This window comes from Chanos chanos, chromosome 14, assembly GCF_902362185.1.
Source record: "Chanos chanos chromosome 14, fChaCha1.1, whole genome shotgun sequence".
In the NCBI taxonomy this organism is placed as follows: Eukaryota; Metazoa; Chordata; class Actinopteri; order Gonorynchiformes; family Chanidae; genus Chanos; species Chanos chanos.
The window spans coordinates 2,663,471-2,684,496 of record NC_044508.1 but is presented as its reverse complement, the minus strand read 5'-3'; the positions used below and the strand labels follow the sequence as shown (position 1 = coordinate 2,684,496).

Below are 21,026 nucleotides of genomic sequence, written 5' to 3'. Positions count from 1 at the left end.
GGGAGACTTTGTTGGAGTTTTTGGGAAATTTTATTTAGGGATTTTTCACAATGTGATGTGACCTTCAGGTTTTTTAGGGTTTCACAAACCTGTTTCAGCACAGGGTAACACAGGAGCATAAAGAACATGAACTGTACACAGTCATAAAAATGATAAATGAATTCATTTAACGTGGATAAATAAAAAAATGTATATTCCCCGTTTGCTGTGTTTTGACTAAAATGATAGAAACAATGAAGACTTTCAAAAAGCTCAAGCACCAAAGAATCAGGATTATTTTGAGTTTGTTTTGTTTTTTTAATATAATAAAAATGCCTTGGAGATATGAGTTTGTTTTCTAAAAATGAGTAAATTACTGACCTGGGCGGGCAGACTGTACCAGTGACCCTGATGTGTTTGATATGGAATAGAGGCGGGGCCCTGATGTGTTTGATATGGAATAGAGGCGGGGCTCTGATGTGTTTGATATGGAATAGAGGCCGGGGCCCTAATGTGTTAGTATGGATTAGAGGCGGGGCCCTGTCTGGGAGGAGATAAGTGACAGTCTAACTGTCCTATCCAGGAGTCTCTTCTGACCACATGCAAACAGGGTTGTGAAATCATGAGAGCCTTGAGTTTTCAGGCCCGCCTACACTTCATATAACTGTCCACCTTCAAAGCATTTCAACAAATTAGGGTGAGGGCGAAAACGAGTTGATCAGAATTTTTTTCTCTCTCTCTTTTTTCCTCTTTTTCGTTTTGATGTACTAGCCTACTAACCGACTCAACAGTTGCATTACTGAAAAATGTTTGTGACAAAACAAGTACAGTGCCTCCTTCTGTTTTCTTTCTGTATGAATATTAATCTCTGTCGCTCTATTGCTCGCTCTCTCTCTGTATCTTTCGTTCTGTCTCCCTCCCTCCCTCTCTCTCTCTCTCTCTCTCTCTCTCTCTCTCACTCTCTCTCTCACTCTCTCTCTCTCTCTCTCTCTCTCTCTCGCTTTGTATCAATAAGACGACTGTGCAGTTGCATGACTGTTAAAATAAAGCTCTCTATACAAAGACTATGGAAGTGCCATAAAGCTGAGAATTCCCTCACGGGACTGTCTCGCCATCTTTTGTGAATATCGTACTTTTTCTGGTCTCCGCATTTCCTAAGTAGAGTATTATTCCTCAGAAGAAAAAAAAAAAATAATAAATTAACGTGTTTGTCCTCTTCTCCTTTTTCCTCCTGGAATTCCCATTTTATCAGTCCAGATTCCATCAGTGGTGCGGAAGCAGCACAGAAGTCGTTTTGGATAGGAAGAAGGAAGACAAAAAAAAGAAAGAAAGATAGCCTAAGAGTTGAGTCAGCTTTAGTGAAGAAGAGCTCGGTTTGTGATGGTCCTGATTCTGTGTAGTACTGTGACGTGTCTTACGCGGTCTCCACAGGAAAACCTGTACCAGAGACCACTGGTTTTCCTTCCAGATGGAAAAGACCCCTCCGCCTCACTCACTTTGAGTGTTAAAATCACGCTCAAATCACCCCCCCCCCCCCACCCCCCCGTCTCCCCCTCTCTCTATGAATATGTGTCATGTAATGATAACCGGGGGGGTCTAACATAGAGGTCTGGTCTTGTGCATAGCAAGCCACACAGCACTTAGGGACAGATCCTGGTGTATGAGGTTTGGACTGTCTGCAGGCTTTGGATGTGCAGGTGAAGGGAAGGCTGAGGATGTGTGTGGTTTGGTGGTTTTACTGTGTGAACTTACTCTCATGGCTTTGCTTTGACTCACACTTTGTTTCCTCCCCTCTGGTGGTGTAGAGCTGTACCTGTGTGAGATACTCAGCATAGCGCCATCTAGTGTCAGTGCCTAGTGCTGAGTAGGTCATTTTTGGTTAGGTAGTGGTGGTGAAAAGAGGGGGGGGGGATTTGTGTAGATATCCTCCTTCAGTCTGCCTGCTGCCCTTTAGTGTTTTTGGAAGTTTGAGATGTTTTTTTTTTTGGTTTGTTTGTTTGTTTGTTTGTTTTGGTTTAGGGTTTTTGTGCCTTTATTTGTCAGAAATAACAAATTGTGCAGCTTTGTTTTGTTGGGGATCAGTTGTGATTGCAGTGTATTCTTTGGGGGGAAAAATACATTTAAAAAAAAAACACACAAAAAAAAGGCATAAAATTGTATTGCAAATTGTGTACTTTTTTTTTTTTGTTAATCAAATTAGCCTCGGCGTTTGTGAATTTTGTGAATCTCTTTACCTGGTAAAGCTCCCCCCCCCTATCCCCCCCCCCCAACCCCTCTACTCCTCCACTATCATGTTATTTGCCTTCTTAGTTTTGTGCAAAACTTTTTTTTTTAATTATTATTATTATTATTATTATCGTAAAATGAATGTCATGTTTCTACTGAATATTAATCTTGTTCAATTGTTGACATGTATGGAAAGTGCTCCCTTTCTCTGTTCTAATATGTAGAACCTTTTTGGTTGTGAATTTTACTTACGAACTACAAAAGAAAAGAAAAGAAATCAGATGGAAAGAAACCCTCCCCAGAGATTATGTTGTGTTTATGGGGGGGTGAGCGTATATGCTCCTCTGGGGGAAAAAAATACATACAGATTAAATAATCCATACACGGAAAATACCCCCCCCCCCCCCCCGCCCCAGGCATTTCTTTGGAGATGGTTTCTGAATGCCAAGTTGAATAATGAACTGAAATTGATTTTTTTCAGCATCTGCCAAGTCATGTAACCTAGAAACACCATAATAAACAACAACAACAAAAAAACACAGTATCCTAACTTTGTGTCTATGTGTGTTCTGTTACATAAACAAAAATTTCTCTACATATACACGCAAGCACTTTGAGCCTAGTCAGATGTCTTGGTTGGCATGGCAACGGAAGACCTCTCTTTCTCTCCTCCTCAGGCTCTTGGATAAGTGCAGGAGGAGAAGCCAGGGGATTGGTCAAGAAGGACAGTGAGGTCATAAACAAAGACAATGAGCGTAAAACAATTTGGTTAGCGCTGTCTCCGCTGGCAACCTGTTGCCTTGGGAGCCCTGTGACCATGACGACAGCTTCTTGTGTGTCAGCCTATAGGTTCAAAGCGAGGTGAGTGATGTCACTGTAATGTAGAGCTCCAGAATTCTGCCAGGACGATAACACGATGCATTCTAGAACCCAATTCCAAAACCAGCAAGACTTACACAATGGGAACGAACGTGGAGTCAAAATTCCACAATCACACAACGGAAAACTACATTTGTTTTTACTTCAGATATTTCAACTACTGAGATGCAGCTGTTGCATTATTAGCAAAGACTGATGTCCTAATGTTTAGTCAAACGGTATAATATACCAGTTAACCGAAAACAACAAAATAAGAGAAACATGATTTGTGCGTTTCGTTATTGAACAGAGCACTAAGTCCTGAAATGCATTAAGCAACAGCTGTTTTTGACCAAGACCGGTTTGATAAAACGTGCAAGAGAAAAAAATACTTTGCTGTGCGGTGTGGGGAAAATGATGTTTCGGAACAAAAAAAAAAGATGGCGTCACAAAGACATTACATAAGCGGTAACATCTCTATAATAATCAGATTGTTTTTGTTTTCCTTTTGGGTTGTGCTGCAGTGTTACTCCAGCAGATGGCGACGAAGTAAAACAGTATTGCAACACACAGCAAAGGCCTACCGGTATATGGGTTTCGAGGGGGAAAAAAGCCTGTTTGATTTGTTACCACATGCGTTAAGTCTATCGACCTTCTTCTTATCTATTCCGCTCTTATAGACATACTTTACCAAAACTTACTCATAAAGATACCGCGCAGGTCTTAATGATGCAGAAACATTAATAGTTTGATATAACTGATATATGACTAAAAATATGAGTGACTTTTTTTGGTCAAGATGACACCGTTGAAATGTACTCAGGAACCAAACCAAAACAAAACAAAGAAACAAACATGCGATGATGACGACGACCGAACTGGTGCGACCACTGTCTTACTCCCCCGCCGCGGTCTTTGCGATAGAAATCAGAGAACACGGATTCCTGCGAGCAACAGCTAACTCGTGTTCAAAAATATGAAAGAGACGTCTCTCTTTAGTCTCATTTCTTTCTTTATTTGTTTACAGAATCAGCATTGCAATGCGCAAAAGATGTTTACTTCGACCACGTGTCCTCGTGATGTAGACAGTTGCGTGCTCCCGCCGCAGATCTGGCACGTGTCTGCCACGATAGCGCGCATACTCAAAAACAAGCGCTTGGCGCCCCCCTGCGCGCGTTCTTGAGTTTGTCTGGACCATAGTCTTCTTGTGATTGGCTGTTTAGTCAGAACTGAAAGTGATTACGTTTAGCAGATTGGTTATAAGAGGACTTAGGCTGCTCCTGATTGGCTGCTACCATGGCAGAATGGGCATGTCCTTAAAAGCTGCCCATAATCTCTCCCAACATGTTCGCTGATAATGTTGATGCGGGTCCTTTCAAAACAAAAGGTCCGGTTCTCTTGAATCAGAACATGACAGCTCAGAGCACCATTGATGAATTTCGTCTCGAGATCGTGGGAATTTCGCAATTTCTGGCCTGATATCACACTGACCTAAACTCTGAAACTGATTACATTAGAACATTTAGGCATGGAAGTCCATCATTTTCACATCATTTGATATTTTGGGGCAATAAAAATCTACGCAGATAAAAAAAACAGTCATATAAAATACCTATTTGGTGCCTACATTTTGACTCAAGTTTGGCGGTTTTTCTTCAGTTGTGGGCAGCGCTCGAATAAGATTTAAGCGGGCTATGACTAACTTAGTGCGAAGGTTTTTGCCTTTGTTCTTGGAAATCTGCGGACAGAGGTGACTTCAAAGACTGTGCAGCCAAAAGAAAAAAAAAAACATTTGTATAAGAAAACGAGCGTTTCTGAGCATTATTCATTACTGAGCTCAGGTCGTCCGTCTTTTGTGAGCGTTCTGCACTTCGCTGTGGCGTCTTGACGCGTCCGAAACACAGCCCCGTTGTATCTCATTGAGAAATCTGCAGTGACGGACTGGGTGGCACTCACTGGCGGACTATGAATAGAAGACACTGAGAGAAATTATATACATCTTGGGATCCGTCGTGTGCCACACGTGTGGACCACACAACAGCTTTTTTTCGTGAATGGGCGAAGAAACTGTTGTGGGGACGACAAATTCCCCACATCCACTCCAGAGATATTAATTTATCTTTGCGTAAGTATTCATGCATCAATTTACGACAGTTACGCAGCAACACATTATGGCAGTCACTCTGTGTAGAATCGATGACTATTTTGCGAAACTGCACTTCTAATAAGATTACTTATTCAGAAGGAAAGAGTGGGGGGGGAAAAAAGAAGAAATCAGTCTGCTTGGCTGCCTTCATGCGATTGCTCATCTGAAAGGTCACATTGGCGTGTTTCTCGCGTTCACTGCGCTTTGCATCGCCTGATGCGACCCGAACACCATCTCATGAAGTCTCTGGGGCGTTTAGGGGCTGCAGAAATATTTGCATCGTCTATTAGAATAACAAACAGATTGACGGCGACTGCAGCGATAAGGGACTCGAGCATCGAAAACAGGGACGCGAAGTAAACACATGACATCACCAGGACAGTGAAGGCGACGAGACAAGCTTCCTTATTTAGCTGAACCTCTTCTCGACTTCACACTTTTATTTACCGAACAGTTTAAATCCCTCTTTGTTCACCATTGTGTTCGTTTGCCCCTAGAGCCGTAGACTGTCATTAGTGGTAAAGGGGGATTATTTAAGGTAATGTCACTGATGACACGCGTATATTGTACACATCCAATGCTACTGGTGAGGTTGTTATTCACGGAAGTAGAGCAGTTTGTCAGGCACAAGACGAAGCATTTTGTAACAGATGCTTGTCAAGTATTGTGTGAAAAGATTTGGAGTTGATTTCCGGGAGGGGAGTTTATTTTAAGACGGTCACTTATATTATTTATAAAGTCGGCCGAACCTAAAGCACTGGTGACGCACTGGGGCTGTTTATCTTCGAGGCTTCGTTAAAACCACCATCTTAAAGGCTTTTTTTCCAACCCAGTTTCTCTTGCAGAAAGAAAACCAGAAAACCGACATAAAGGCTTTTTTCTCAGCTCAGTGAATGCAAAGTAGACTCCGTAGCAGCTCTGAGTCTAATTTCCCTGCCTGTATCCTATTAGTTAGACAGGCATGCTTACTTATGTCTGCTGAATTAATCCACTTCATTACTAACAACCTGCCCTGATGCATTATTTTTCAAATGTGGAAACAGAATATTATTATTATTATTATTATTATTATTATTATTATTATCACTATTATATTGGAAGATGAAATTCTGTGGACAAAGGAAATGGTGTCCGGGTGCAATTAGTAATAGTCCTTTCGCCATAACATTTTCTTATGCAAAATAATTTGCACTGTTATGAATCATCTATTGCAGAACTATATGACCATTCTGTATTTATTTACACATCCGGGTGTGCGTCTACCTTGACTGTAACTCCTCCCCTCCCCGTTAACTATTGGACAGCTCTAGTGTCAATCACGCCGAAGGGGGACGTCCATCTCGTGACGTTGTCATGAGAAAGCAGCTCGAGTCAGTCTCTCTCATAACACAAAGAACACAACAAAAGCCAACAGAAATGCATAGGATAACTATCGCAAAAGGTTGTCGGATATTATCGGTTCACGGTTTTGGAGTCAATATTTCGGCTCAGTCAAGTTATTAAAAAACCGACGGCAACCTTTTAGACGTTATGTGAAAACTATTAATATCTCTCTGCATCAGGGGAAAAAATCTCACTCTATGCCAAAGCTTGTTCGAGGAAATCCAATTCAGGTGGTGAGTGTTGAACGACAGTGTGCATGGTTTATCTTAATAGTTTCTAAACTGACAGCAAGCTTTTACATGGTACCACAACTACATCCATGTTTGATAGATCATGCAGGTAGATAGAGACTTCATATGAAAATGCCTTGACGGAATAACATCATAGTGTCTTGCTCTTGGCTCTTTGTCTTGGTGGTTACAAAGGGAGAAATAGACAATCCACCGATCTTGCTGTACGCTTAGTTGTTGATACTTCGCGCAGAATATAAGAGCGTCGATTTGATCACAGTCCTCACAAATAAACCTCGTTTTATCTCTGTCCATTGTCTCCAAGTCGTCAAAGGGTCTAATGTGCAAATGGCACGCTTGCTCTTCCTGTGTTGAAACAAAAGTAACACGTTTGCTAAGCTTTTGTTTTGAATCCACGTCGGTTGGTCAGTGTGCTTTTTTTTTTTGCTCACAGTCAGTTTTCTTTGTTGTCAGTCCCCTTCTATTTACTGACACAGATTGTGTGTGTGTGTGTTCACCTTGCTTTTGTGTGACGTCTGGTCGGTTTTACATTGCTTGTCATTCAGCAAAGTTAGAATAATCATACCTGTATTAAGATCATCTACAAGCCTATGTCGTTGTCACAAGGAAAAGTTGTCAACAACAACATATTATAGTTTAGAGCGTGCAACACAGCGCGCTGATAATTGGCTGATAATATATCCGAGGCCTCGCACAACAGGATTTGTAAACAGGCACAATTATTTTTTTCTTCTTCCACTTAAGACTAATCCGACCGTGGTAAATCGTCACCGTTTTTTAAGATTAGCTTTATCCCCGAGTCTACTTCCTCTGTGTTCTCTGGCTTCCTTTGGCTAACGCTTTGCTTCCAAGTTAACACGCGGGCTGAGCGTTCCTTTGTTCTGCACCGTATTGCTAACCTTGTATATTCTGAGTTGGTGACATGAGTGTAATATTATACTAGTCGACTTTGTCTGAGTCGGCAACTTGATCTCCCTTCCCCTCGAAATGAAACTGTTAACCAAAGTATGTATTTGCTAAAAGCAGATCCAGAGAACCGCAAATCTCTCACCTCGATCGGTTCAACTATGCTGTTCACTCAAGTCTGCCTAAAGTAGAAACGTTCCAGCTTGACTCTGAGGGTCTTTGGTTGAATATGTATTTCTTCCGCAACAACGGAAATATGCTGGAGGTCTTGATTGGGTTGTTGATCAAAATTAATACACAAGTAAACGCGTACAAGCAAAGTCTGAAAAAAACCCAGTTCAGTTTGTTATGGTTTATGATAAACATTTTCAGCTTGCTGTACAAACAACAATCACTTGTCACTGCGTGAAATTGTACTTGTTATTAGAGGGGGAAGTTTCGTGAGCACTTGGTAAGACAAGACATGTATGAAATCAACCAAAATCGGCTAAACTTCCTTTTGCAAAGGAAAAAAAGCGGCAGTAAAGGGACCGCGCACTCACCACTCATGCTTGCACGCGCACGCACATACACGGAGCACGCGCTCTGTCGGTCGATTTGTCGTTTGACTTCCTGTTCTGCTGCGGAAGTGTGTTTGTTTTGATTTTATGTTGTTTTCCGATGTTTTGTCGGTTTTCGTTTTTCGATTTTTGATAACATGTTCATTAGTTCATCGACTCTCTGATCTTTAGTGCTGTTTTAACCAAAAGCTGAATAATATCTTCACTGCATGTTAAGGCGTTTTTAAAGAACCAAATGATGAAATGTCTCTGAAACATACAAATATGCTCTTGTTTGGGTTCACAGGAAAAGGTTAATTAAAAAGGGGAAGTCAAGCATATGAAAACAAAAGCAGTTGGGGAACCTTCAGGCAGTCTGTGAACACAAATACAGTTTGTAGCTTCTTGCCTTGGTCAGCTGTACAAAGGCAAATATGTGACAATAAACAGAGATAGTAACAACATCATAAATGTAAACCTGTGCTTTTCCCTGAAGACCTGCATAAAAGGTTCATGCATCTCAGAGCCAGTTAAGTCTGTACTGTCCTGCAGTTCATTTGTGACTTGTCAGTCTGTGTGCTGTCTTAGCAGAAGTTGGTTAAGATGTCCTGTGGAGGGAAGAGCAGTTGTGTAACTGGTCCTGGTGCTATGTTGTGAGTGTCTGTGTGTGAGTGAGGAGGCTCTCAATGGATTTGACTGGAGAAAGGAAATAAATAAATAAAGAAAGAAACCACAGAGCGTTTTGTTTCCTCAAAAATAACCACACTGAACATGTCTAGACACGTTTTTTTGGACACTGGTGGTTAATGTACATGAGAAATGCCCAGAGCAAGAACAACGCCTTCCTGTTCTCACTTCATCAAGATAATGTTTTTATTCTCCTGGAACATTTTCCAAACTTACTCTGATAAAACACAAAGGGGCCGGTTTCCACAGCTCTAGCCGATTTTACAACTGACTATAGATTTTACTTCAAGGGAGTGTTTTTATGGTGATGTAATTCTGTTTGAAATAGGTTTTACTGCTGTTTGTCGACATTCTGTTTTATTCCCAAGTTTTCGAGACAGTTTAATATAATGTTGAAAATATGGAGAGAACATAAAATGAAATATAAAACGTGCCCATAAACAAACTAAAGTCACACTTATTTTCTTTCCTTTCATTCCTCCCTCCCTCTCTCCCTCCCTCCCTCCTTTGCATCCACCTGTCCATCCTTCCATCCCACAGGTCGTTATTTCTCTCGTGGTGTTTGTGTGGAGAGAACCACACACCCACTCCTGAACAAAGACGGCTTTTGCTTGCATCTTCCAGTGTTTCTTCTGCCAGCAAGTTCAGCAGAGCTGTAGTTCGTCCAGTGCCAGTCCCGAGCCCAGCCAGGAGAATCCAGACAGTGAGATGGTGAAGATGACCAAGTCCAAAACCTTCCAAGCCTACCTGCCCAGTTGCCATCGTACTTACAGCTGTATCCACTGCAGGGCGCACCTGGCAAACCACGACGAACTCATCTCAAAGGTACGTGCACATGCACACACTAACGACCACGAGTGGCTGATCCAGAATGTACACAAACATTATACACAACGCACTCCCCCACACACTTCAAATACTTATATGCACATACACAGTAACTACACTCCTGATCGACTATAACAAACTCGTTACAAAGGTATATGCACCTGCCAAACATACATACACGCGCACACGCACACACACACGCGCGCACACACACACACACACACACACACACACATACTCAGCTACTCATATATATTTACACATACATACATAGATTCCTGTTTGCACACACACTTATTTAAACACACATATGCATACATTTATGCTTGCGTTTTACACTGAACCACCCAGTGTTGACTAACTTATTTCAAACACGCACACAAACCCACACCCGGGAAACATACATATCCAGCTCCCTAAAGCACAGGTTTATAAGATTCTGAGAATGCAAGGTTCACACACTGAATAGCGTTTGTTTGTTTCCTGCTCCCTCACACAGTGCATAAGTTGAGCTCATGTTGGTGCTGAGTAGTGGACAGTTGGTTGGACCTTATTAGTGTGGGTTGCACGTGCTCAGAAGCCCAGACGCTTATAAGCTGATCACACCACAGGCAAAGATGATCCAGGCCACTAAACACCCTCCACTTGTCACAACCAATCCATCTCGTCTGTGATCAGAATCTCATGTATAGCTAAGGCGGGACCGCGTGCTTGTTTGCAAGTTTGTTTTGCTATCTGAGGCATTGTCTGCCTTTTTTGCCATGTGTTTGTGCTCTGGAAGATCTGCACACAACAGGTTTTAGGAAGGACAGGTTTTCATTGACCTGCTTGGAGCTTCATCTGTCAGTGCGTATGTGTCACACCTCTGATTCCGTCGGGAAAAGAACGTACATGCCTTTCTCTCTGAGCAGTCATGGAGCTGGGACATGAGAAAAGAGCATTTTAGATTCCTAATTAAGATCAGAGATATTGCCTAACACAGTGATCCATGGCTTGTAGAAGAGCAACAGGTTAAACTCAGCATCTACGCTTTTTAATGGAGTTTTGGAAGCAGAAGAGCAAAGGAGCTACTGTTGTGATTGTGATTTAAACAGTTTGAAATGATTTCAAGGTTTTTCTAAAAGTCACCAAGGCACATATTTTTCCAGGCTGGACTGGAGATGAAGAATGGAATGTTGGCTAACTGGTGTTTCCAAACAGTCATGAGAGAGAGAGAGAGAGAGAGAGAGAGAGAGAAAGGGAGAGTGCTCTAAGTCATTTGGGCAGCCCTGATATGTCTGTCTATTTTTAAACATGCAAACTGAGTGGCCCTGTTGAATGCTATATATAGTTTGCATTAGACCTTTACATACATTTCATTAAAAAATAAACTTACTCCACCCGAAGGAAAATAACTAAGCATCAAACAGTCAGACAAAGACAAACATCAGGCTTTAAGATACTTGCTCAAAGAGCACACGCCAAAAATGAGGCCTGGTCAAACGTTCCAGAGACACTGTCATCTCAGATTGATCTGTTGGAATGTTTTTGCATCTGCTGATGTCTGCATTGTGACCGCCCACCATCAGTCAAACAGCCAATTAGCTTCTCAGATCATCGTTCGATCAGTCAAGCTCCGTCGCACTGCCACCATTACCTTTGTAGAGTTTAACAGAAAATCGTCATGATGTAGAAAGTTCATTCTTTATGAAGTTTCTGATTCAAGGCCTTAGGATGAGATCTCCTTGGTGATAGAAGTCCCTTTTGCTGTAATGGGATTGGTTTGGGACGGGTAGCGCCATTCTGGTGTATCCCGGAGGAGGGGCGGTTGGCGTTAAACATATTTAATCTTTTAGCACTTGCAGCAACACACTGGGGCCTTGGGGAGTGTCTGACCGCTTGGTGTTACCATGGTTACAGAGGAGCAGAAAAAGCCACTGCCCTCAAGATGGCTGTCAGGGGCTAGGTGTTTGTCCATGTGACTGGTGCATGGTAGTTTCCGGCCCCTCAAATCTGCTCATCTTCTTCTCTTCTCTTCTCTTCTCTTCTCTTCTCTTCTCTTCTCTTCTCTTCTCTTCTCTTCTCTTCTCCTCCCTTTTCTTTTCCTCTCTCATCTGTTCTTCTCTCCTCTCCTCTCCTCTTCTCTCTACAGCTCAGCAGTCGGTCCGAGCTGGCATTTACTGTAAGCTGATTATGTCACAGGGAGGAAGCTTATATCCTATGCCTGGTGTTTTCGACCATGTCATGCCAAGCCTGGGACTGTAAAACTGAAGAGAAGAGCAGTGATGTCATAATGGTATCTAGGGAATCATAACGTGGGGGCCAATAGAACGTTTAGTTTCATTAGAATCAACGAATCCCGACTCTCCCAGTACAGTGGACAGTTCATTTCACACTAATAGAGTGCTCTAACCATCTGTTAGCGTGCTCCCCGGATACCACAGGCTGGTCTCGTTGGATTGGACGGGGCTGCAGTATGGTAATAAATGCAAAAACAGTAAAATACTAAGTGACCCAAATGACGGGCGACAGGGGAAGAAAATTCAAAACAAGCGGTCTGTGAGTTTGTTTGTGCGTGTTTTCTTTTGATCTTTGCCCTCATTAAAGTTTTATGATAGACATGGAGTTTTTCTCTGAAGATGAGATTCTGAAATTTGGGTAGGTGCTGTCATTGTCCCATCTCGAGTGAAATATGGCACCTCGTTGCCTAGGCAACATTTTTGTTGTTTGCGCTAACAGCTGGGCGAACCGTGACATTGTAAAACCATAAAAAAGCTCCCAGCAAGTCCAGTTCAACGCCTAAACTACTCTCTGTCTGTTTTATATGACGAAGTATTTGTTTGTGTGAGACAGGTGCGACAGCTTTATTTTTAATTTTACTTTTTTTTTTTAATCACGAGTTACTAATATAGACGGATGGACTTGAGGCACTGTTTCGATGTTAGTGTCCGTGTATCCGCTGAAGAGCTTTTCCCTCCACTCTTATTTAAGAATTGTGTCTTGATTAAAGTGTCACCTTTACTCTAATTAACGGAGCAGGTTTGAGGCACCGTCACAACATTATGGCATTACGTTGTGTAAAATCCTGCCAAGAATTGGAACGACATTTAAAAAGAGGATTAGCGACACACAGCTACCGGCCAGCGAAAGGCAAGTTCTCACACGCTGTTCTCTTGGAGAAGCATCAAACGGCCATCGAAAGCCAGAACGCGGACAATGTTGAGCAAAAAAAAAAAAGGCTAATTTACAGCCGCCTCTGTTGGAAATCACATGGCATTCTCATGAAGCCCCTGCAAACACGCGACCATCTGGAACAGGATTATCATTATATAGTCTACCTACTGCAAGGGTTTTTTTCATGATAAGAAAACCCAGGGTTCTGGCTTTTATGTAGCATCTGAGATAGGTTTAGGTTAAGATCTTTATGGTCAGACACAGTTACTTGAAACCTGGAAACATTGGCTTTTTGTGTGTGTCTGTCTGTGTGTGTGTGTGTGTGTGTGTGTGTTGGGGGGCTCACGACTAAGAGACATGAGGTGTTTGATTATGTGGAGTAATAAATTGTTAACCCTTTGTCTCGATTATGGGTCATAATGAGATGTGATCTCTCTCTTTACGGATCAAAGTCTAAATCCCATAGACTGCATGCTGGAGTTAGTTGGAGGGGACCACTTCACTGCTGTTGTGCTAGGTGGTTTTAGGACTGTATTTAAGTCTGAGTTGAGCCTGACCCTATACCCTTAGGTTCAAATCCTGGCTCTGCGAGGCTGTTTGAATGCTTGACATCACTCTCTCTCTCTCTCTCAGGATAAGACATCACCCATCACAACACACTGAATCAGACACTTCCCGACAAAGTTATGACAACATCACCGACAAATGAGAGAGGAGAATTTGTACTGACGCTAAATGACATTTTTGTTCTGTTCTCAGTTTCATCAGCGGGTTAGTCACTGGGTGAAAAATATCTGGTGTCTTGTGTGTGTGTGTGTGTGTGTGTGTGTGAGTGAGAGAGAGAGAGAGACAGAGAGAGAAATAAGAGTGCTATACCCAACATCAGATTAATAAGACAGTGAAACCAGAGAGAAGAATGGTTCTTTTTGTTCTGTGTTAGCAAGGCCCGGGCTGATAGCCTTGTAGTCGGCCTACAGAAGAGAAGAGATGGATTGATGGATGTTGGGAAGGACAGGTCGATGAACAGATGGACGAAGAGATGGCTAGGCAGTCGGATAGCGTGCCGTAACAATTGAGAGTTTGGAGGGAGTTAATGTTGTTTGTCTTTTTGAAGTTCAAGAAGAGGTCAGGAAAAATCCCGCACATTTCTGAAGTTGAGTCACTGGATTGGCCCAAGTCAAAGGAAATGACAGCGAATGGGCTGGAACTAAGTCAGCGTCTTGGAACGACAGTCTGGATGCCTTTAATAACCTATTGTCTTCTTTTATGGGCGAAGAGAAGCACATTAGCAGCGATTATTTTCCATTTAGTGGGTCAGATTATGTCATGATCACTTGGTGGCAGGGTCCAAGTAGCCTCTTAAGAATCAAGTCAAAGTTAACTGTTACCACGTAAACACTGTTGACCTCTGTTTAGTGAGTTTGTTTGTTTGTTTGTTTGGTTTTTTTTCAGTGGACGGAGTCTGTGGGAGTGAGCAGAAAGATGAGATCATGCTCACAGTAGCAAGAGAGGAAGCGAGAAATTTCAATGTGTCTCGTCGCAGAAGTTTCACCTTTTGTCTGCCAGCAGTAGTGTTGTTGTCATTAGCTTGGCAAGAGCAGAGCCGAGAGAGCACAGTGGCAGCCTGGAACATGTCGGGCCATGTCGATAGACTCAGAGGTTAGAAGCTATAAAACAAAGTTCACTGGCGTAAATCTGAAGTGGATGGGTGAAAACCTGAGCTAAGCTGCGGTAACGTTTCTGGGGATTAATAATTTTGTTTATATCGCGGCGTGTGCATCGTGCGCATTTTGCGGATTCCTCTTCTTTCTCTCTGTTTCTCTCCGTTCGCTTATTCTTCTAGCGGAAACTGTGAAAACGAGCCAGTGTTAGGGCTGCGCTTAAGGCCATCTGATCTTTACGAAGATCGGTGCGAACGGAGGAGACAACATAAGGAGAGGATCTGAAAGACTCACCACCTGAGATCAAAAGGTCAACGTAATAATCCCAAAATAATTGCGATTCTTGAGTTGCCTGTCCAACCCACCGCCGTGGCTGACGTGAGAGGCAGTCGCAGGCTCGAACACGGACTGGTCTTGTGTGAAAGTTCCTCACGCTTTGAGGAATCTGCCCCTTGGCTAACACTTCATTTTATAAGTCAGGTGCCAAGGTCTACAGGTCCCTCCAGTCTCACCTTCTCTCCTCTCTCATTTGCATAGAAAGGATCCTGTTTTCCCACGGTGCTCTGCAGTGTGAGGTTTGAGTTAAGTACATGTCTGAGGAAGAATGCTGCCCTTTTGCTGACAACTGACTTGACCTACAAGAACTGTAATGATAGTTATTGATGTGATAGCGATTCAACAGATTGGTTCTCTCTCTCTCTCTGTATCTATGGCACGGATTCAAAACCAGCTCTGCTGGAGCACCTCCTATTTAATTAACAGCTTTGAAACCTGAAATGGTCATTGCTCAGGGCAAAGACTATTATAAAAAATGTTCTTATTCACTACATGTTTCGTGATGATAAACAGGTGTCAAGACCATTTTTTGTGTGTGTGCAGTGGCAAAATGCCAAAAAATTTCGTTATTGGAATACTGGTCCCAAAGGGCTTTGACTGTACATACCCATGCTCATGTTCTGCATTCCTTCTCTGCTACTGTCATAGAGATATCGTTTACTTCTTCCCTTGAGTACACTGAACAGCTGGCTTTCAAACACAGCGGCTTTCAAACGTTTTACGTAACGTCCCTGCAACGTTGTATTTCTGTTTACCTGCAGTTTGACACTCCTGTCAGAGACCTGCAGACAGCCCAGTCACTGAGGTCTGCATTATCCTGTATTAGGAAGGCCACCAGCCTCAAGCCTCATTTGCAATGGAAAAACAAAAGCCGATTGGTTCCTGGCAGTCGTTTCCACAGTGACCGAGGTTGACAGAGAGACCAGGGCATTGGCCACTGGCCATTGGCTTGTCTCCAAAGGCTCATACCTGCTTTACCTGTGTGTACTGACTGACACAAGGGGATATGGACAAGGCTAGTTTATGTAAGCTATGCCTTTTTTTAAGGAAGCGAGCTATCACAGAAGGAAAATGTTATTTTGTTTGGGGGGGGGGGGGGGGGGGGGTCTAATTGCAAATCAATAAATGAAGAGATTAGAAAGTTCAGGGTTGTGCCAGGATTGAAGTTTTAAGATAATGAGTCTATAGATGGCTTCAGCACACGCGTACAGGGTGAACTTTTTTGGGAAAGCTCTCATGAGCTTGTTTTTAATGTTTGCAGGACAGAGGTCACCCCTGATTCTGTCAGTGTAGCAGCAGAAAGGTTTAAGCTGGGCACTGGTTCTGTATAAAGGGCTCCTCTAAAAGCCAGCAGTTTGGAGCATGCCCATTCTCCCATTACACACTGTCTGTTTTTCGACAGCTGTGCCTAATCCAGTCTTACACTCGTGAAGTCTGGCGCACAGAAACACCATCATAACTTCTTCTTCTTTGAAAACACATTACAAAAACATAATGTTCTTTTACTTTCCCTGTTAAATTTTAATTTTTCCAGTAACTGGCAGCCATGGAAAAGTGTACAGTACATTAATTTAAGTGAAGGTCTTCTTTGGTTCGTAGCTTTAGTATTTAGCATTAGCATTAAGTTTAGTATTGCTGCAGAATGACTTTATGGGTACGGGCAACAAGGGGTCAGGGAGAGAGAAAAAAAAGTCCCCTAAGAACGTGATAAGTCATGGGTATTGATGTCATCATCCTCTCCTTGTCTCACCGCTTTCTCCAGTGACCCAAATGATCCGTGCTAATGCTAAGCTAGTGCTAATACGCCCGGAGCTGTGCAGGCTAGGTTAACTAAAGAGGGTTTAACACAATTAGTGTATGTCTAAAACGGGCGGGTCAGCCCAGGGAGTGACGGAACAGGAAACGTTTGACAGAGAGAGAGAGAGAGAGAGCTACAGAACTCGGAACAACACAAGGTCAAAACAGATCTGCTTTGCCATAAGTCATACTAACAAAATTACTGATTTATTTTGGTTTGAGAGCTAAAAAAAGAAGAAGAAGAAGAAGAAGAAGAAGAAGAAGAAGCTAATGTTTGCCAGAAGGGTGAAATGTTATAAAAAGCCCTCTTATGCATACACTCTCTGTGTTCCCCTCTAACAAAGACAACTTTTATCCTTGTATATTACTTCAGTGGTCATGTTTGCCCTGGGCTCCAGGCTTGCTGTCCTGGACTTTCCAGTACAATCCCCCCCCTGTGGCCCACTTGACTCTGCATGAACCTGCAGCTCTTGTGGAGCCATGATACACTGTCTTCTCAGACAAGAGAGACATTAATATAAGGACATCTGATTGGTTCTTATGCCTGTCTGTTAAGGGCTTGTTTCTTTACACTCCCATACCTCTCTGCCAATTCCTGCACTGACATGCTTTGTTTTTTTGTTTTCTCTCTCTTTTTTTAGTCATTCCAAGGCAGCCAGGGACGGGCATACCTCTTCAACTCAGTGTAAGTATTGTTTTCATTAAAAAAAAAAAGTCATTATGTTTGTTTTTCTTTACATCTATAACTAAAGTATGGGTAACGTACCTGCGACCCAGAGCTAAACCCAGCGCTTGAATTTGTACCGCTCAGAGAAATGAAAGAATCCTTCCCCAGTCACCTAGCCAACACAGAAGTCTAGTCCCAGCAGTCCATCGGAGCATCGCTGTATGAGTGGACCACAGTCGGTTAGGCAGGGGTCCCTATTTCAGGCGGTAGTCATGGCAACAGTCAGCTTTGGAGTCCCATACAGAGAATGTATTAAAGAGAATAAGTGGGTACATTCTGAGGGTACAGTCTTCTGTTTGTGTGTGTGTGTGTGTGTGCATGTGTTTTTGAAGCTATCAACTGGTCTTAAGCTTAAAAAAAAAAAAAGAAACCAAAAAAAGAAAGTGAAGTTGTTTTGTTTTGTAAACGTTGTGTCTTGGTGCATACCCTTCTTTGGCTCTCATAAGCAAGCATCAGAACATCTGTCATTGTTCTGGTGATCACCAGCCCCTCGCCTATCAGCAAGTGAATATGAAAACATAGCAACAAGCATCACAGATGTGTCTTTGATTGACAGGTGTCCTGTGCTCTCTTCTGTGTGTAATGACACTCTCTCTGTTTTTCTCTCTCTCTCTCTTCGGCAGAGTGAACGTGGGTTGTGGGCCGGCGGAGGAGCGGGTTCTTCTGACTGGTTTACACGCCGTGGCAGATATTTACTGCGAAAACTGCAAAACCACTCTGGGCTGGAAATACGTACGTTTGCACTTTGATTTCCCCGGCGCCTATGCACTCGGCACTTCACTTCCTCTGTGCTCTCTGTTACTTTTCCTTTCACTTTTCGGCATTTCGAGGATTTCGCCGTTAAACGTTGGGGGAGTGTGCCACTCTCTTATACGTGCCACATAGGTCAATTTCTCATGTCTTTATTTCATTCCTGTGGCATAAATTCATTCCTGTGGCATTCCTGTGGCATATTTCATTCCTGTCGCATTCCTTAGGCATAACAGTTTTACAGCACTAAATCTATCCCAAATCTATCACCGTGCTTAAGTGCGGAGTTTTCCGATACACTTTGTGGACAGTAGCTGTGCTAGGTACTCCCCTTATCCCGGAATTCGGGCGTTTGTTTTCACGGGGGCAGTTGCCCCTGCTGTCGCTAGGATTTGTTGCCGTGGCAGCACCTGTCGACTCATTCGATACCGCGCTCTAAAGGTGATTTATTTATGCTCCTGATCTAATGTTACCTGAGTAACCATTCGGACGTTAGCGGTGTCACCTCACTCTCTCTCTCTCTCTCTGAAAAAAGAGCCTCCAACTGTATGCCCTGTTTTTAGCCTCACCTGTGTTTAAGATTAGGACGTGATGAGAACCAAACAGTGACATAAGGCACTTGATAAGCTCTTTTTATTTTTGGCAGTTTAAGGACTCTTCCGCTCTTTCTGTCTGTGTAAGGAGGTTGATCCTGTCAGAATTAATTCATACACATTAAATGAGCTGGATCTATTTTTTTGTGTTTTTCACATTATTTTTCCTCCTTTTCTGTGATGTCAGAAAAACATTAAACATCTGCACATCCATCTCTGTGTGTATCTATGTTCGCTTTGCTAATAGTGGCGGAAAATGGAAACATTTAGCAAGTGTTAAGTCTTCCTTATCATGTGTGATCTGGTAGATGGTTTCTCATTGGCTCTCAAAGACGTGGAGCCAAGCAGCGGCCTTTCCTATTGGTCAGTGAGAATGGAACATAACACTGCTTTTGCCCAGTTGCACTGCAAAAGTTGCACATTGATATGCTTCCTAACATAAACAGCAGAAATCATTGGTAAATATTGGTTTCCTGAAATAAAATGAGAGGAAATGACATTGTTGTTCTGAGGATAAGAATAGAGGCGTCGCGTCTTCAAAGGGTCCACATAAAGGAAAATTCTGAGACTGTCTTTTAAGGACCACTACATTCAAACTGAGGAATGATGTGGTCGTGTTTCCCTTGGAAAGAAAGGCTTGGTGGGTAGATACCAGTACCAGTTTGCTGGGGGAAAAAAATAAAGTACAGAAGCCTTTTTATGGGACTCAGCCCATGATGGTGCTGCTCCCGGCCGCCAGGCTCCTCCCCCTCGTTGTCTTACTGTAATTACACACTGTGGTGTCGTCTTTGGACGAAATGTGGTCTGACCTGTCGCACACCCCCCACACCCCCCCCTCCTCCGAGATACATCCCAGTCTATCTCTAATTAAACAGCCGCTGCTCTGATTCCTCATTTAAAATATTAATTAAAAAGAGAGAGACAGAGAGAGAGAGAGCGAGAGAGAGAGAGAGAGAGAGAGAGAGAGAGAGAGAGAGATTGCCGGTCAGGAAATGAGTCATTAAGTTAATGGTTAAATGCATTTTTTTTTTGGTTGCCAAACCAAAAAAAAAAAGAAAATTAAAAACAAGTTTTTGAGATGTCATTGTTTTTGCTAAGCTTAATTTGTTATTATGAAGTAAATGAGTTATTGAATGAATGAGGCATTTCCAAAGATGTAGATTCTCTTTGTGTCACAGGAAAAAAAAAGATGGTGAACCTGTCTGTGTATAATATGCACGTCAGTAAAGAAAGGTTTCGTAAAGTTACATGAGTGTTTTTGTTTAGCCTGATTGCGTTGTCAAAAGCTAACACAATTATCCTTTTCTTTCTCTCTCTCTCTCTCTGTTGTGCAGGAGCATGCGTTTGAAAGCAGTCAAAAATACAAAGAGGGCAAGTTCATCATCGAACTGGCTCATATGATCAAGGACAACGGCTGGGAGTGACCTACGGGGAAAACAAACAAACAAACAAACAAACAAACAAAAACATTTCCCCATTTTGTGACCTTTTTTTGGCTGCTCTGTTACAGACTTGTCAGAGCGACAACATCACACGTACACACGCACACAAACACACACACGCACACAAACACACCACCAATGTGTCATGTCCCCTCTCCTGACACACACAAACTCCCCCGGCGGTCGAGTGACTGTGCAGGACAGAGAGAGTGCGGGAGCGAGAGAGATGTTGGGCATCTCACACACTCAGAGACGGACTGTGGGTCTCTGGCAGCCCTCCGTTTGACTGTAAATTCCTTCCCAGTCCAGGTTTGCTGTGCTTGGTCTGTACACGTGTACCGCTCTGTGTAAAGACGTCTCATCCAGTATCTTGAAGACACTGTTTTTTGTTTTTTTTTTTCCTTCTCTTGAGTGATCTGCGGATGGTAGTAATGTGTGTGCGTAAGTGTGTGTGTGTGTGTGTGTGTGTGTGTGTTTTTTTTTTTGCAGGAGTCTTTACTTTTTAAAAGGCAGTTTGATATCACCGGTTAACATTATTCTCCCTTCTCCAGTCAGACCTGAGCCTCTATGTCCTCCTCTGTTACTGAGCATGCTCTTCAGTCTTTTTGCGGCGTGATGTCATAGTCAGGGGAGGGGTTAATGGGGGTGGGGTGGGAAGTCGAGCTTAGGAGAATGATTAGCATTACGAGTTATGACTGGCAGTGGAGAATGTAGCATTGTCTCAGTTTTAAAGCGCCGTGAGTGGGCGGGGCTAGGTGGGCGGG

The 21,026-nt window shown here is 42.8% G+C and overlaps 1 protein-coding gene across 1 annotated transcript; it reads left to right on the top strand.

The window, feature by feature from the left end:
- Positions 1–6,682: 6,682 nt before the first annotated feature.
- On the top strand, positions 6,683–20,370 carry ypel1 (yippee-like 1). The gene is made up of 5 exons (XM_030791671.1): positions 6,683–6,825; positions 9,516–9,800; positions 17,392–17,435; positions 18,101–18,209; positions 20,155–20,370. Exons 2-5 carry the CDS (start codon positions 9,684–9,686, stop codon positions 20,242–20,244), a joined length of 360 nt encoding a protein of 119 aa, XP_030647531.1. The 5' UTR covers positions 6,683–6,825; positions 9,516–9,683; the 3' UTR covers positions 20,245–20,370.
- Positions 20,371–21,026: the final 656 nt, after the last annotated feature.

Bases quoted from the DNA above. Each gene is read 5' to 3' on its own strand.
- ypel1 (XM_030791671.1), top strand. From the start codon at position 9,684: ATGGTGAAGATGACCAAGTCCAAAACCTTCCAAGCCTACCTGCCCAGT. The intron at 17,436-18,100 runs GTAAGTATTGTT...TCTCTTCGGCAG, and splicing joins GCATACCTCTTCAACTCAGT to AGTGAACGTGGGTTGTGGGC. The intron at 18,210-20,154 runs GTACGTTTGCAC...TCTGTTGTGCAG, and splicing joins CCACTCTGGGCTGGAAATAC to GAGCATGCGTTTGAAAGCAG.